We start from the raw sequence: 13,802 nt of genomic DNA, 5'->3' as shown, positions 1-13,802 counted from the left end.
TGGATAGAAGATTAGACAGCTGGTCCATTATTTTGTAGAAAACGACCTGAGAATCAGCTGTGAGGAGGAATAGGACTTGTTTTCAGTCACCAGGTTTGAGTGGCAATCTTAAATCAAGAGGTAGTCATGTCTTATAAGCGTAGTCTGTAACGTGGGTCAGTACACAGGAAGGCAGGAATAAACTAGGATAGTCCGTAGACGAAAACGAGGGAAACAGGAGAGGGTGAAAAGCAGGAAATCGTGGAACAAGAATCAAGGAAACGAGGCTTAATTTAAGACCAAAACACGGAACAGGTGAACACAATCAGGTAACACACCAATGACAGGACGTGCTGAGAATCCGTGACTGACCATGAGAGAGAATGAGATCATTTAAGTGTAATAATAACAATAGTAATAATTTTATGTTTGTTTTTAACCAGTGAGGCTCCATAGACACGAAAAGAGCTGTCCACAGCACGGATTCTGAAGTTGGAGGGTGTGCCATGGATAGTTGCCATGACAATTTTGCTTATAAACATAACCTGTTTTTGAGATCAATATCAATAAATTTTATAGCTGGCATTTCTATGCCCAGTGCTAAAGTTTTTGCTATTTATCTCTGTCGTGATATGATTTATTCTATCTGTTCTGTTTTCTACCAAGAAAGAAAGAAAGTTATAGAGCCTTGCCAAGAGCCTTGTTGCAGGAAGTGAAGCTCCAATATGGTATTGTCAGAGATGTGTGATGTGCATTTTGAAATCGCTGCTCAAAGAAAAAAGAAAAAAAAAAAAAAACAAGGCCACAAATCAGACGGCTTTTCAAGTTGCTTTTAGTTCTCAGAACCAGACTTCAGTCACATCTCAGCCAATCAAATCTGCTTTATACACAGTGATTATGTAAGCTATATCCATATCATAGGCTGTTTTGTGTAGATTCATGACATATAATGCTCCAGATTATAACACTACAAAATGTGGCAAACACTTATGCAAACAAAAAAAGTATATTTTCAAGGATGGAGTTTTTGGGACACTTTCGATCATATTCAGCCCATATTTATAAATAATCATTAAAACTGTGCTTATGATTGCTTGTAACCATTTTATAAAGTGTAATAATGCTTCATGAAGCTCTGATAATGCGCTTGAAATAATTTCTTGTTACTGTTTGGTTATATTTTTTTTTTTTTCCTGAGTTTGGATTACAGCGGATTTACATAGAAATCCACATTATTAGACGGTTATGAGGCATTATTAGAGTTTATAAAAATGCTTACCTGGAATCATGACCAACTTGCAATGAATTCTAAGCAGAGTTATAATTTTTATTTTTAATATTTTTAATATTTACGAATATGGGTTTCATCGTTGATATTTCCTTTCTTGCTATTGAGTTTGGATAACAGTAGAATTACTTATAATGCATTATTAGAGCTTAATGAGGCATTATTATTTGTTTAAGTTTATAAAATTGCCTGCAAGGAGTCATTGCCAGCTTAGAAAGACTTCTAAGTGCAGTTATAATGACTCATGTATATGGGCTTCATAGTTGCTGTTTTGTTGCTATTACTCATAGCATATTATTAGAGCTTTATGAGGCATTATTAGAGTTTATAAAAAGCTGAAATAGCACAGAGATAATGTTTTATTAATGGTTTTCTTGCTATTGAGGTTGAATAAGAGTGGGATTATTTATAGCACATTATTAAAGCTTTATGAGGCATTATTAGAGTTTAGAAAGAATCCTAAGCACTTTTTAAAATCTTATTTATAGATTTATAAATATGGGCTTGATAGATTTTTTTTAAAATAAAAACTGTATTATAATGGAATTGCATTAGGACGTAATTACATAACTAGAGCTTTATGAGGGATTATTAGAGTTAATAAAATGCCTACAAGGAATCATTAACAACGTAGAAAGACTTCTAAGCACATTTTTAATGATTTATGATTTATGGGCATCATAGAAAGTGGTACTGTGTGTGTGTGTGTGTGTGTGTGTGTGTGAGAGAGTTTGGATTCCAGTGGAAGGCTGTTCATTGCTACAGCTTTAGAGATAATATGTGCATGAGAATGAAGATGAATTAATCCGACTTTTCCTCCTGGTTATATGACGAAGTCCCGTCTGAGAGCACAGTCATGAGCTTTGCTTTGATAAAAGACGTGGACTTCTCTCTCTTTCCGCAGCTCTGCCCCTTTCTTGAAGGAGGAATAGGAAGTAAAATGGTTTCAGGCTCACAGCCAGGATTAAAAGCCATATCACAGACACGCGGTTCTGAGTAGCGTGCTGCCCTGGCATCGCTTTCCCCATCGATCTTCTCTTCCTCTCTTAGCTTCTGTCTCACAGAGTGAGCATTTCCTGCTGAATGTGTCACTTTGTACTATTTCTGTCTCTGGAAGTTTGTCTCAGGATTCACTTGTGAAGGAAAAGATTGGCTAACAGGCTTTTTTGAGAAGAGTGCTTCTTTTTTTCCCCTCTGTCTCATTGTATTTCTCTTGTGTGTGTTTTGCAGAGACCTTGCAGTCATCGTGGCGTCGATGGCGTACAATACATGGTTCACCAAGCTCTACTGCAAAGACATGCGCTTAGTAAATATCTCTGTGTTCACGCTTACAGATGCATTGGGAATATACTACTGGGTCGCTCATTAGTTATCAGGGTCCACATACATCTACAGAAATCTGAGATATTAGGCCCAAATGATCAGATCCAACTTGAATTTTTTTTATGTTGAAGATTGAAGCTGACAAAAGTATTCGAATATGAATTTCACATATACTTTATGTATATATTGTATGCACTTTATACTAAAAATATTTTTTTTCTGTTGTTTCTTTAATAAATTTACACTTTTGCCAACATGCTATGTGTAATTCTAGCTTTTCAAAATATAACATGTTTGAAATTACAGGTTACGGTTTTGAATCTCAAAAATTCAAATCTCAAAAGTACAAAAGAACAGCTTGAACTAGCTAGAGCGAGTGCACAAAACTAGCTATTTGATTAAGAACATTTTAAAAAAATTCTTTTTATTTGTTGGACGACTCTTTGGGTTGCTTCATCTTTCACCTAATTTTCATAACGTCTACTTTTTTTTTATTTGAATTTTTGAGATTTGTATTTAAGGTTCTGATTATTATTATATTTTTTTTAAATACGCTGTAATTTCGAATGTTATGTTTTTAAAGGCACATCTTTCCTTTAGTAAATTCACAACAACAAAGAAAACCTGACAAAAATGTTCTTTTATTAAATACATCACAGAAAAAAAGTTTTATTTAATGGGACATGTATACAATCCAAATAGATGAAATTTCAGCTATTTTGATCAGCTTCCAAACTCCATAGTCTGTTTTTGATGTAAATCATGAGTTTCTACCTGAAATACACAGTGGAAACAATGCAAGTGGAATAATTTGCTCCGACGGTGTGATTTACGATAACGGTACACAAATCTTGCAGAGGAAAACAAACGTATAGCGTTTAGTAAGTTGTAATAATGAGATTTTAGATTTAGCAGTATTATGCCCAGGATTGGAAAATACTTGAGAACTTGTTCTTTATTACTCTATACTGAAGTACTGTTTTGGTGTATTTATATTTTTACTTTATTGAAATTGAATACTTATACTCTTACGTTTTTACATTTCTGTGAAAAAGAAAAGACTTTTTAGGTCAATGGAGCCATGAAGATTTTAATATAATTGTGTGTGTGTGTGTGTGTGTGTTTACAGAGCTCAGAGGTAGTGGAGCAGGTCCTCCACACTGTCAGTAAGTCCAGCAGTCTGGAAGAACTCACTCTGGAGAACGTCGGCCTTAAAGCGTGAGATACTCTCTCTCTCTCTCTCTCTCTCTCTCTCTCTCTCTGTCTTTCTCTCTCTCTCTTTCTCTCTGTCTTTCTCTCTCTCTCTCTCTGTCTTACCTGCCTGTCTCTGTATCCTTACCTTACATTCTGTATGGTTTTAGTTTCAGCTTGAACTTTTCTGACAGCTGCGACTGGATTTCACTGTTTTTTCATTTTTGCCTGCAGAGATTTCCCTCAGAAAATGGCTGCCGCTCTGTCAGAAAACCCGGCATCTGTGCTCCACTCCCTCAACCTGTCCCACAACACGTTCGACAGTCAAGGTGTGAAGACACGCGACTGTCACCTCGCGCTTTTATTTAGATTTTCTCATTCTGTTTTTCAGTAGATGAACCTTTTGATTTCTTCTTTATCACTTAAATGTTAGAAGTTATTGTGTCTGTTTGACAATTCTGACTCTTCTGACAATGTGCACGATGCTTCTGTGTGTGTGTGTGTGTGTGGTGCACTCTTGTCTATGTCAAATTGTCTGGGTCTGCCAGATTCAGTCATGTCAGATACATCAGCTATCAATGTGCCTGACATGTTAACAAGCGTGTGTGTGTGTGTGTGTGTGTGTGTGTGTGGACACAACCTACAAAACAGCCTGGTTATTTTTATTCCAGTGACTGCAGCAAGCCCTGTGTCATTTTTTTCTCCCAAACTAATAGATTGTCCCTCTTTTTGTATGTGTGTGTGTTTGTGTGTGTGTTTGTGTGTGTGTGTTTGTATGTGTGTGTGTTTGTGTGTGTGTTTGTGTGTGTGTGTTTGTGTGGGTGTGTGTTTGTGTGGGTGTGTGTTTGTGTGGGTGTGCACGCATGGGTGGTTTTGCAGGAGTGTCAAATCTCATCCAGCAGGTGTGTCAGCTCAGCAAAGGGCTCCGTCTGCTCAACCTCTCTAAGACCTCATTCTCTTCTAAAGGTGTGTGTTGGACAGGCAGGAGCCAGTGCCCCCTGCTGGAACCCTCACACACCCTCACACTCGGTTCCAACACACAGTCAGCTCGGATAGGTCCGACTCCGCCATGACGAACCGTTTACGTTTCACGCAGTTTTGTCAAATTACGCTTCTCGTCAAAGTAATTAAAAAAATAAACAGATACAGGAGCGAATCAGAGATAAGTGAGAAATAAAGCACGTGGTGGCACGCTGTTATGGACAAATAATCAACCATTACTTTGTGACCGCAAAAACCGCAAAATCTTATTGAATGTGAAAAAGCTCTGACACTGGAGACTCCTTCCACAAACATCTCCTCACAGAAAAATTCATCATATCGATGATTATAGTATGTCTTTCTTTGATAAATAGCAGAACATTTTTGCTTTGTTTTTTTTAAAATTAATTTTAGATTACAGTCACTACACATACAAGACCATGTGAATGATCTGTTACTACAAAATATATATATATATAAATATATAACAATAACATATTAGAAACGTTTCGGATGAAGATTGTTCTCGATTTAGATAAACTGAGAGGACATTTTTGTATTTTCTGGGTGTTTTTAATGAAAAGATTAATGCCTTAGTGGTCACATATTGTACAGATACAAAACACTGCCATATTTTTTTGGGAAGATTTGACGCCGATTCATCAGTGGAAAAGATCGCGTAGCACATCGTGTAGTTCTTTTTCACTATAAACTAAAATAACATTGTATTGAAATTGAATTAGTTGCAGAATAGATCGGACTGCGTTACCTTCAATGCGCTATTCTCCTCTAAACCCAACATTTGCAACATGACCCAATGATTCAATTAGTCCTGACATTATAGAGAAAATGACTCAGTTGATTAAGGGGGCATCAGACATGGTAGAATCCTATGACAGAAAATAAACCATGATTAGGACAATGAAATCTATCGCTAAATGACAGCAACAACATAAAAGCAATTCAGCGCCCGAATGCCAAAAGCACAACTAGCCCTTTCTAAAGCCAGGGAGAAAAACGTTCTAGCTGTATATGAATTGGAAAGGAAAGTGGAGTGGAGTGAATCGGTCTTGTTAGCTGCGTTTGATGAGGCATGCTCTTTGAGGATGTGGCACACCGCCATTGGAGCATCGCCTGCCTCCAAATCTGGGGCAAGGATCCATAATTTGTGGGAAAGTTGGTGTTTATTTCCAGTATTTTAAAGGGGAAAATATAATTCAGATACTGATGACACTTCAGATAAGAAGTCATTAAAAATTTTAAATATAGTACTTAATTGTTGCTTTCATCATTAGAGCTCCAGAGTGTTCTCGAGCAAAACAAACTCGATAAGAGTCATTAATCTGAATATAATGTGCTTATGATGCCTGGTCTGTTCCTAGTTCTGGGGCTTTATATCGTGTTAAATAGAATTGTTGCGGTGATATGCATAGATTTCTATTTCATTAATTACTGATTGTTTCGTTAGTGTTTCATTAATGTGCGTTGTTTTAAATCTAAATATTTTTGGATATTGTAAAACACTTGCGAACTTACAAAGAAAAGTACGATATAAATAAAGATTATTATTGTTACCACTTTCACATAGGAGGAATAAACACCGGGGTGCGCTGTTACAGGAAAGTGGTTTATTCCTCTTGTACCACAGCAATTGAACTTTAATAAGACAAAAAAAGCTTGTTATATTGTCAGTTACCGAGAAACTGCTAAGTTTCGGAAAAATTTAAAGAAACATTTTACCTTGGCTGTAACACTGACACTGGAGACTCCTTCCAAAAATGCCAAAAATGATATTTATTTATAAAAATAAACGTCTCCTCACAGAAATCCTCACTGTATCGACAATTTTTAAATCTGTTTATGTGGCGTGTCTGCCATCAACACCTTTTGTAAGTTGTTACTATAGAAACGATAACATAATAGAAAGAGCAGTGCTGTCATAGAAAATGAATCAACACCTGCGGACCAATCAGAATCGAGAATTGAACAGCGCTGTGGTAATAAAGAATTATAAAGACATGATTTATGAATGCAGGCTTTATAAATAGTCTATATAGAAAAATGTAGCTAATGCTACGCTACAAGGTTTATACCATCCTAACCAATGTTGTACATAATGTGAGAGACTGAATGTGTTTTTTTTTTTTTTTGTCTTGGATCATCCTTCAGTCATCATTTCCCAAAGCATTTACAGTGTCATGTGATCTCAATATAAATACACTCGTTCCTGGAAGGCCCCAGAGTTTGTTAGAGATAAACAAGATAAACAGCATCATGAAGACTATCAAAACGAGCCCGGGAAAAAAGTGTGACACAGTGAAGCATGGTGGTGGTAGCATTGCATTGTCTGGATGCTTTTCATCAGCGCCGACTGGGAAACCGGTCAGGTTTGAGGACAAGATGGATGGAGTCAAATACAGGGCAATCCTAGAAGATAGAAAACCTGTCTCCATTTGCAAAAAGACTTGCGACTGATTTGGAGGTTGATCTTTCCACCTGGGCAGCAACCTGAAGCCAGTGCTATTTTGTTGTTTTTTCCAAACCAAGAACCTGAAGGTGTTAGAACGGCCAAGTCAATGTCAAGACTTGAAAGCTTGAAAACGGTCTCCATCCAATCTGGAGACAGGGAATGGGTAAAAATAGAATGTCACACATCCCACACAACAGGACAATCTGGGAAGATAAGCTTTTAGACCATCCTAAAATTGGGACACTTTTTTACAATTTTTGAGAGCTATAAATCAGCTCGATTATCCTCAGGCATGACACAATAAACACTACATGGCCAAAAGTTTGTGCACTTGACCATCACGTCCTTCTTCCCACAAAGTTGGAAGCACACAATTGTATAGGATGACTTTATATGCTGTAGGTTTGCCAAGGTTGATGAAGATGGAAGAACTCGAGTGTCCTGCACAGAGCCCTGACCTCAACCCCACTGAACACCTTTGGGATGAACTGGAACACCGACTGAACCCCAGACCTCCTCGACATCCCAACATCAGCGCCTGACCTCACTAATGCTCTTGTAGCTGAATGAACACAAATCCCCACAGCCACGCTCCAACATCTAGTGGAAAGCTTCCCAGAAGAGTGGAGCTTATTATAACAGCAACATCTGGAATGGGATGGTCAAAATATGTGGACAGATGGGTGCGATGGTGAGGTGTCCACAATCTTTTGGCCATATAGTGTATTTTTTCGATTTCTTAGGTTTCAGGGAATGAAATGAACATCGGGGAGTTTATAGTGACACCAGCTCCCAAACATTCCAGCAAACAATGTGTGAAAGTGACGGTACTCTCTAATATATTATTATTTTTCCTCTCAGGTGTGAGTTCTCTGTCTCAGGCGCTGTGTTCAAGTGATGACTACTCCAACTCTCTTCTGCACCTCGACCTGAGCAAGAACCCGGGCATTCTTTCTGGGGAGGATGCTATGGTTAGAGCACACTCGGATACACACACACACACACACACACACACAAGCTTAGGGGGGTTTATGAAAAATTTATGGTATTGTAACATATAAAAGTTTATAAAGAGTAATCTAAAAACAAAGCAAGGGTCTAATACACAACACTACAGTCAGCAATAACAAAAGGCTCAGAAATTAGACACATGCTAATGCTAATGGAATGGCAAGACTTCGCGCCAAACTAACAACAGTTTAGAACTAGGAAGTAATCAGGAAGTGATATTAGAGGTCGTGCTAGTACTCAGGCAAAAGCAAAGACTGTGTAGACTTTTGCCATTTTATTAACCTAGAGTACATCACTGCAAACCAAAAAAAAAAAAAACACAGCTTCAGTACTTTTAATCTGTAGCTCAGGCACACACAGTCCCTCGCTCACTGACTGTCATAAGTGTATCTCCTGTTTTCCTGTTTCTTGTGCAGAATCTGTACCTGTTCTTGGCTCAGCCCAACTGCTTGGTGCATTTGGATCTCTCAGGCACAGACTGTGCAGTGGAATCAGTAAGTGTTCTTAAATAAATGCCTCGACAGTTTGACCTTTCCGATTCCGCATTATCATCACGTTCAGTTCAAATTCAAGTTATTGCAGTCTTTCCAGAATAATCTAAGAAATAAAATATGATGGGGCATACTGTTATAGCAAAATAATCAACGTTAAGGTGGTGTGATGTTGGCTATTTTCCTATAATAGCACATCCTGATGTGTTTTTTTTATTTTTTTTTTAGCTTTTTAATGTTGTTGAACATCCAGGAGAAACTTAGCTCCTATCATCACTTACGTTTTAACAGCTATATTTAACTCGTTCCCTCACTGGTCTCTTTTTCTCCTTCTTGAAGTTAATGACATTCCTGTTACAGAGAAAACTGGAAGTCTTACTCTTACAAAGCAGTGACACTGGAGACTCCTTCCCTATATGTTAAATACACATCTCCTTACAGAAAGCTTCACCATATCAACGATTAGATGTTTTTCTTTGTTAAATAACAACACTTTCTTTACAATATATTCATTACGAGGGTTAGAATATGTTCCTGTGAGGGCATTGTTATTATAAAAAAGATCATTTTTTTAGAGCAAGTGCTTTAATATAATCCTACCGTTTGAATTACAGCTAATACTATCCAAGCTGCTGTTATAGAAATCGAATCAACGAACAGATCTCCACAGCGCAGTGGAGTAAAATGCGTTTTATTCTGTTTGTTGTTGCAGTTGTTTGGCGCTTTACTCCGAGGCTGCTGTGCCGATCTCTCCTACCTGAATCTCTCAAAGAACTCCTTCTCTCAGAGGTGACTATCAGTGTGGCTGTTTAAACAGTTTGTTACACTGACCATGGATTAAGTTTGTCTTTGGTTTGCCAATAAATCTCTGTCTGCGTGCTCGTGCGCTTGCCTGTAAGCTTGCTGTCTCTAAACACGGGAGTAGACCGTAAAAGCACTCTGTGTAATAATATCTCTCTAACATTGTTGCTTAAGACAGAGTGGGTTCCATTAGTCAGCATTGTGTAAGACAGAGAAAAAGAGCTGGAGGGTGCAGACATACAGGAACACAATGATGTATATCTGCCTGCCTAAACTCCCCCTGGAACCCACCGCTGCAACAGCATCCTAGCCCCATAACTGCATTATGAGAAACTCTATGAAAAATGAGACACGTTTGAGCAGAATTTAGCTCCTCAATTCCAAGTTGCTCCATTTCTCCCTCTCTTTATCTCTTTCTCTTTGCCTGAGTCACGATTTGACAAATACCTCGTTTGCTAATGAGTTTTCAATTTGTTGTGGGTGGAACAATTTCCAAATGCTTCCACTGAGGGCAGAAACACACGAAGACAGTAATCATGCACACAGTATTACAGTGCCTTACATAAATATTTACATAAGTATTCACCCCTGTTGCTGAGAAACCCCTAACTTAGTTCTGGTGCACTATCAGAAGTGACAGTAAGGTGGCTTCTGCATGCAATTAAGGTGACTCGTGATCTCGATATAAATACACCTGTTCCTGAAAGACCAGATATTGTTAGAGAACAAAACTAAACCAACATCATCAAGGAACCAAAGACCAAGGATCCATTAAAACAAGTCTAGGACAAAGTTATGGAAAGGCATCAATCAGGGTTTGGTTTTATATATAAGTTCCAGCATGATGCTACCACCACCATGCTTCACTGTGGTGAGGTTTATCTTTCTTATGCAAGATGCAAGGCAGTGTATACTTGTAGTCTTTCATATTCAACATTAAATCCATTATTTAAAAAAAAAAATGGAAAGAATATGGCACAAGGATCGCTGGTGGTCTAGCAGGTAAGGATCCCACACTCTAACCGCCATGGAGTAGGTTTGATTCCCGGGCAGGGAACCAACGCAGCCACTGGGAGTGTACTCTCAGTGCTGGCCCCAAGCCCGGATAAAATAGGAGGGTTGTGTGAGGAAGGGCATCCGGCGTAAAACCCCGTGCCAAATCAAACATGCAGGCGAATGATCCGCTCTAGCGACCCCTAACGGGAACAGCCAGGAGGCTGTCAGCTAAAATTCAGTGACTGGGTAAGGAGGGCATTAGTCAGAGAAGCAACGCCCAACATGATGCTACCAACACCATGCTTCACTGTGGTGACGGTTACCTTTCTTATGCAAAGCAGTGTACACATGTAGTTACGTTTTTTTTCCAGTTGGAAATTGTTACGTATTTAATGTAATATAACATTTATGTTCAGATTCATAGTTTTCTTATATTTCATTTCTATGCCAGAGCCCTTTTCCTGCATCAAGTAATCACATCATGAGATCACGGATGTGATTTATTTTACTTGTAAATAGTGTGAATTGATGTTTATATAGTGAGTGATTGTGTATGTATATAATTACATGGTGTTTAGAGTCATAGGGAATATTAGAGCAAATCTGTTTCATGTTGTAACACAAGAGAGCACGTGAATATGAAAGATTACCATTTATGCGCTTTGCCCCTGAAACATGCATGCACACACTCTCTGGGCCAAGCTTGCGGTTTCATCTTGCTGTGGTGTCATCCATTATGGAGCATGTTTTGGTTTTTGCATGTGCATGAAGGTGGAGCGAGAAGCATTTGAACTTCACTGAATTCCCAAGGAAAGACATTAATACAAGGGAAGAAAAAAAAGGGAAGAAAAAAGGGATTCAACAACGTTTCATCGTCTAACCTCCTTTTTCCTCCACTCTCTCTGTGTCAGGAAACTGAAAGACATGCTGCCCACCTTCCGTCAGTTCTTTACCTCCGCATTCAGCCTCAGCCATCTCAGCATGGCCTCGATGAAGATGCCCGCAGACGTGCTCAGGTGAAACGACACCACATACGCCGGCTTGCAGCTTCACATTCAATGCTCCATAACATTGTGTGCTCATTAGATCAGCATGAGGTGTGATTTGATTTCTTATAAATAAAATAATAATATATATATATAAACACAAGCCTTGTAAGCTGAACAAAGTGTTATAGGTTATGCAGTACAGTATGAGGAGAGCCAACAGGAAATATCATATCATTCCATCCTGTACTAAATTCTCTCCGACTCCGTGCCCACGGCAAATTAGCATACGTAACCAAATCATGCTAGCTCATTTCCATTCTTGCACTCGCTTACACGCACTAAAGTATTCTTTTAACTCGGAGAACTCCTGCCTTATTTCTGAACATTTTTCACAATCGTTATTATTAGCTTTATAACACTAGAATCCGAGAAGCCTACATGCCAAATGCTGTTTTTTTCAGGTTATTCTAGGCGACTTGTGTATGTCATCATTTGTTATGAAACTACTATTTTTCATATCATCATTTATACTATGTGGCAGTGCATAAAATCATGCAGATACAGGTCAAGAGCTTCAGTTAGCTTCAGTGAGTTATACAGAGGCAGTTCTTCAAACTCCTTTTGTTGATGAGATTGGTTTGAGCTGATAGTAAGGCTACATTAACTCAAATAACCACTCTTTACAACCGTGGTGAGCAGAAAAGCATCTCAGAATGCATTAAACCTTGCGGGGGATGGGCCAAAACAGCAGAAGACTACATCGGGTTCCACTCTCGCCAGCCAAGAACATCTAAACTGGTCTTTTTATCACCTGGTCTTTTTTATATACTTAACCATTTAGTTAGAAGGCTTTGTGAAAATGTGGCCGTAGGGGCCAGGGGTCTCATGCTGTATTAGTCTGTTTGCGAAGTCAGAATCAGAGCAAAATTAATACTTTGTGTTCATTTGCGATTTGATTTGGTTTGTTTTCTCACTGCACATAATTAAACAAACCAAAAAGCCAAAAGAACATTGGCTGAGTTGAACGCCTACTCGTAAAACCCTTTCATGAATTCATGGTCAGACCAAAACAAACCTTTTACTAAATCTGTGTAGCGCTCTCACAAAAATCACCCGAGCACGGAAAACGTGCCGAACAACACGGCGCCAGCGCTATATAAACTCTTAAATAACTAGTTTAAAACATATTGTGTATCACATCCAGGATTTTTTTCTTTCCCTTTTTTTTGACTGCTGGACCAAATTTCCAGTCTCATTAATGCAGCAGCTTGCGGGTCAGTTTAGCAGCTAACATCAATAATAATGATAAAAAAAAAACTGCACCGCAGGTTTGGTTCACTTTCTGCAGTTGTGTTTACTTGGAAGCGAACCAAGGCCATCTTTTTCAGACGGTCTTGTTTTTGTCCACATTCCTCAGCACTAAGGCAGAAAATGTACCAGAGTTCAATTCAAATGGACTTAATGGTCAAAAGCGCTAAGTGAAAGCACACGACCACACACCTGGAACACCTTTGGAATGGTCCATTACAGCTAAAACTAACATTTCTATAATACTGGATCTTCACAGAACATTCAAATTCTCTCGAAGCTCCTTAATACATTCATGCTGTTTAAAAAAGGAGCTTGCTTAATGAAGGTTAGTCATGACAGATGGCAGAGGAAATGCTTTTAAATGCCGGGGTAATATCTTCATGCGTGTTCTTTCTCTTTAGGGCTCTGTTTCTGGGACTGTCCTCCAACCCTCACATCTCTGACCTGCACCTGGACATCAGTGGTTGCGAGGTACACCACTCTCTGCGATTTACCTGCATACAGACCTTCCCTACTCACTTTCCTCTTTCAATAAAACTTCAGTTATTCATACTCAACCATGCCAAATTCATCCAGACCAAGAAGTCCAAGGCGTCCATTTTTCCCCATCAAGCCCCCTTGCTCTCCAGGTGCGAAGAACGCCCGCTCCTCTAGTGTACAATCTGAGCTTTTCCACCAGCGCTGTCCTGTAGTGTTGCATGAGCAGCAATTTGAAGAGATGTCTTGGGTAATGTGTTTTGGAACAAGCATGTGCTGGTTAGTGCTGTTATTTTGGGAAACTCGGACAAGATGTAGCAGGTAGCGAAAATAAAAAAATAAAATCCCATTATTTTGATCGACTGAGATTTATCGAAATACAACCACATGTTTTATTCTAATTACAGAAAAGCAATTACACATGAATTCAATTCTATAAAATTTTATTCGCATAGCGTTTTTAACAATGCACATTGTCACTAAGCAGCTTACAG

General features: G+C 38.6%; 1 protein-coding gene across 2 annotated transcripts in view; it reads left to right on the top strand.

Moving 5' to 3' along the window:
- carmil3 (capping protein regulator and myosin 1 linker 3) overlaps positions 1-13,802 on the top strand; it is a 54,337-nt gene that overhangs the window by 19,520 nt on the left and 21,015 nt on the right. The window contains exons 9-17 of one of the 2 annotated variants that reach the window (XM_026937088.3): positions 2,498-2,573; positions 3,720-3,808; positions 4,016-4,110; positions 4,661-4,747; positions 8,094-8,203; positions 8,660-8,737; positions 9,447-9,523; positions 11,443-11,547; positions 13,233-13,302. In XM_026937088.3, coding sequence (XP_026792889.2) covers positions 2,498-2,573; positions 3,720-3,808; positions 4,016-4,110; positions 4,661-4,747; positions 8,094-8,203; positions 8,660-8,737; positions 9,447-9,523; positions 11,443-11,547; positions 13,233-13,302 — 787 coding nt within the window. The remainder of the gene's footprint in view (positions 1-2,497; positions 2,574-3,719; positions 3,809-4,015; positions 4,111-4,660; positions 4,748-8,093; positions 8,204-8,659; positions 8,738-9,446; positions 9,524-11,442; positions 11,548-13,232; positions 13,303-13,802) is intronic. The other variant, XM_034304133.2, reaches the window with a different exon arrangement.

This window comes from Pangasianodon hypophthalmus, chromosome 4, assembly GCF_027358585.1.
Source record: "Pangasianodon hypophthalmus isolate fPanHyp1 chromosome 4, fPanHyp1.pri, whole genome shotgun sequence".
In the NCBI taxonomy this organism is placed as follows: domain Eukaryota; kingdom Metazoa; phylum Chordata; class Actinopteri; order Siluriformes; family Pangasiidae; genus Pangasianodon; species Pangasianodon hypophthalmus.
Note: the sequence above shows the minus strand (reverse complement) of the source record. Positions and strands in the feature narration are given on the sequence as shown.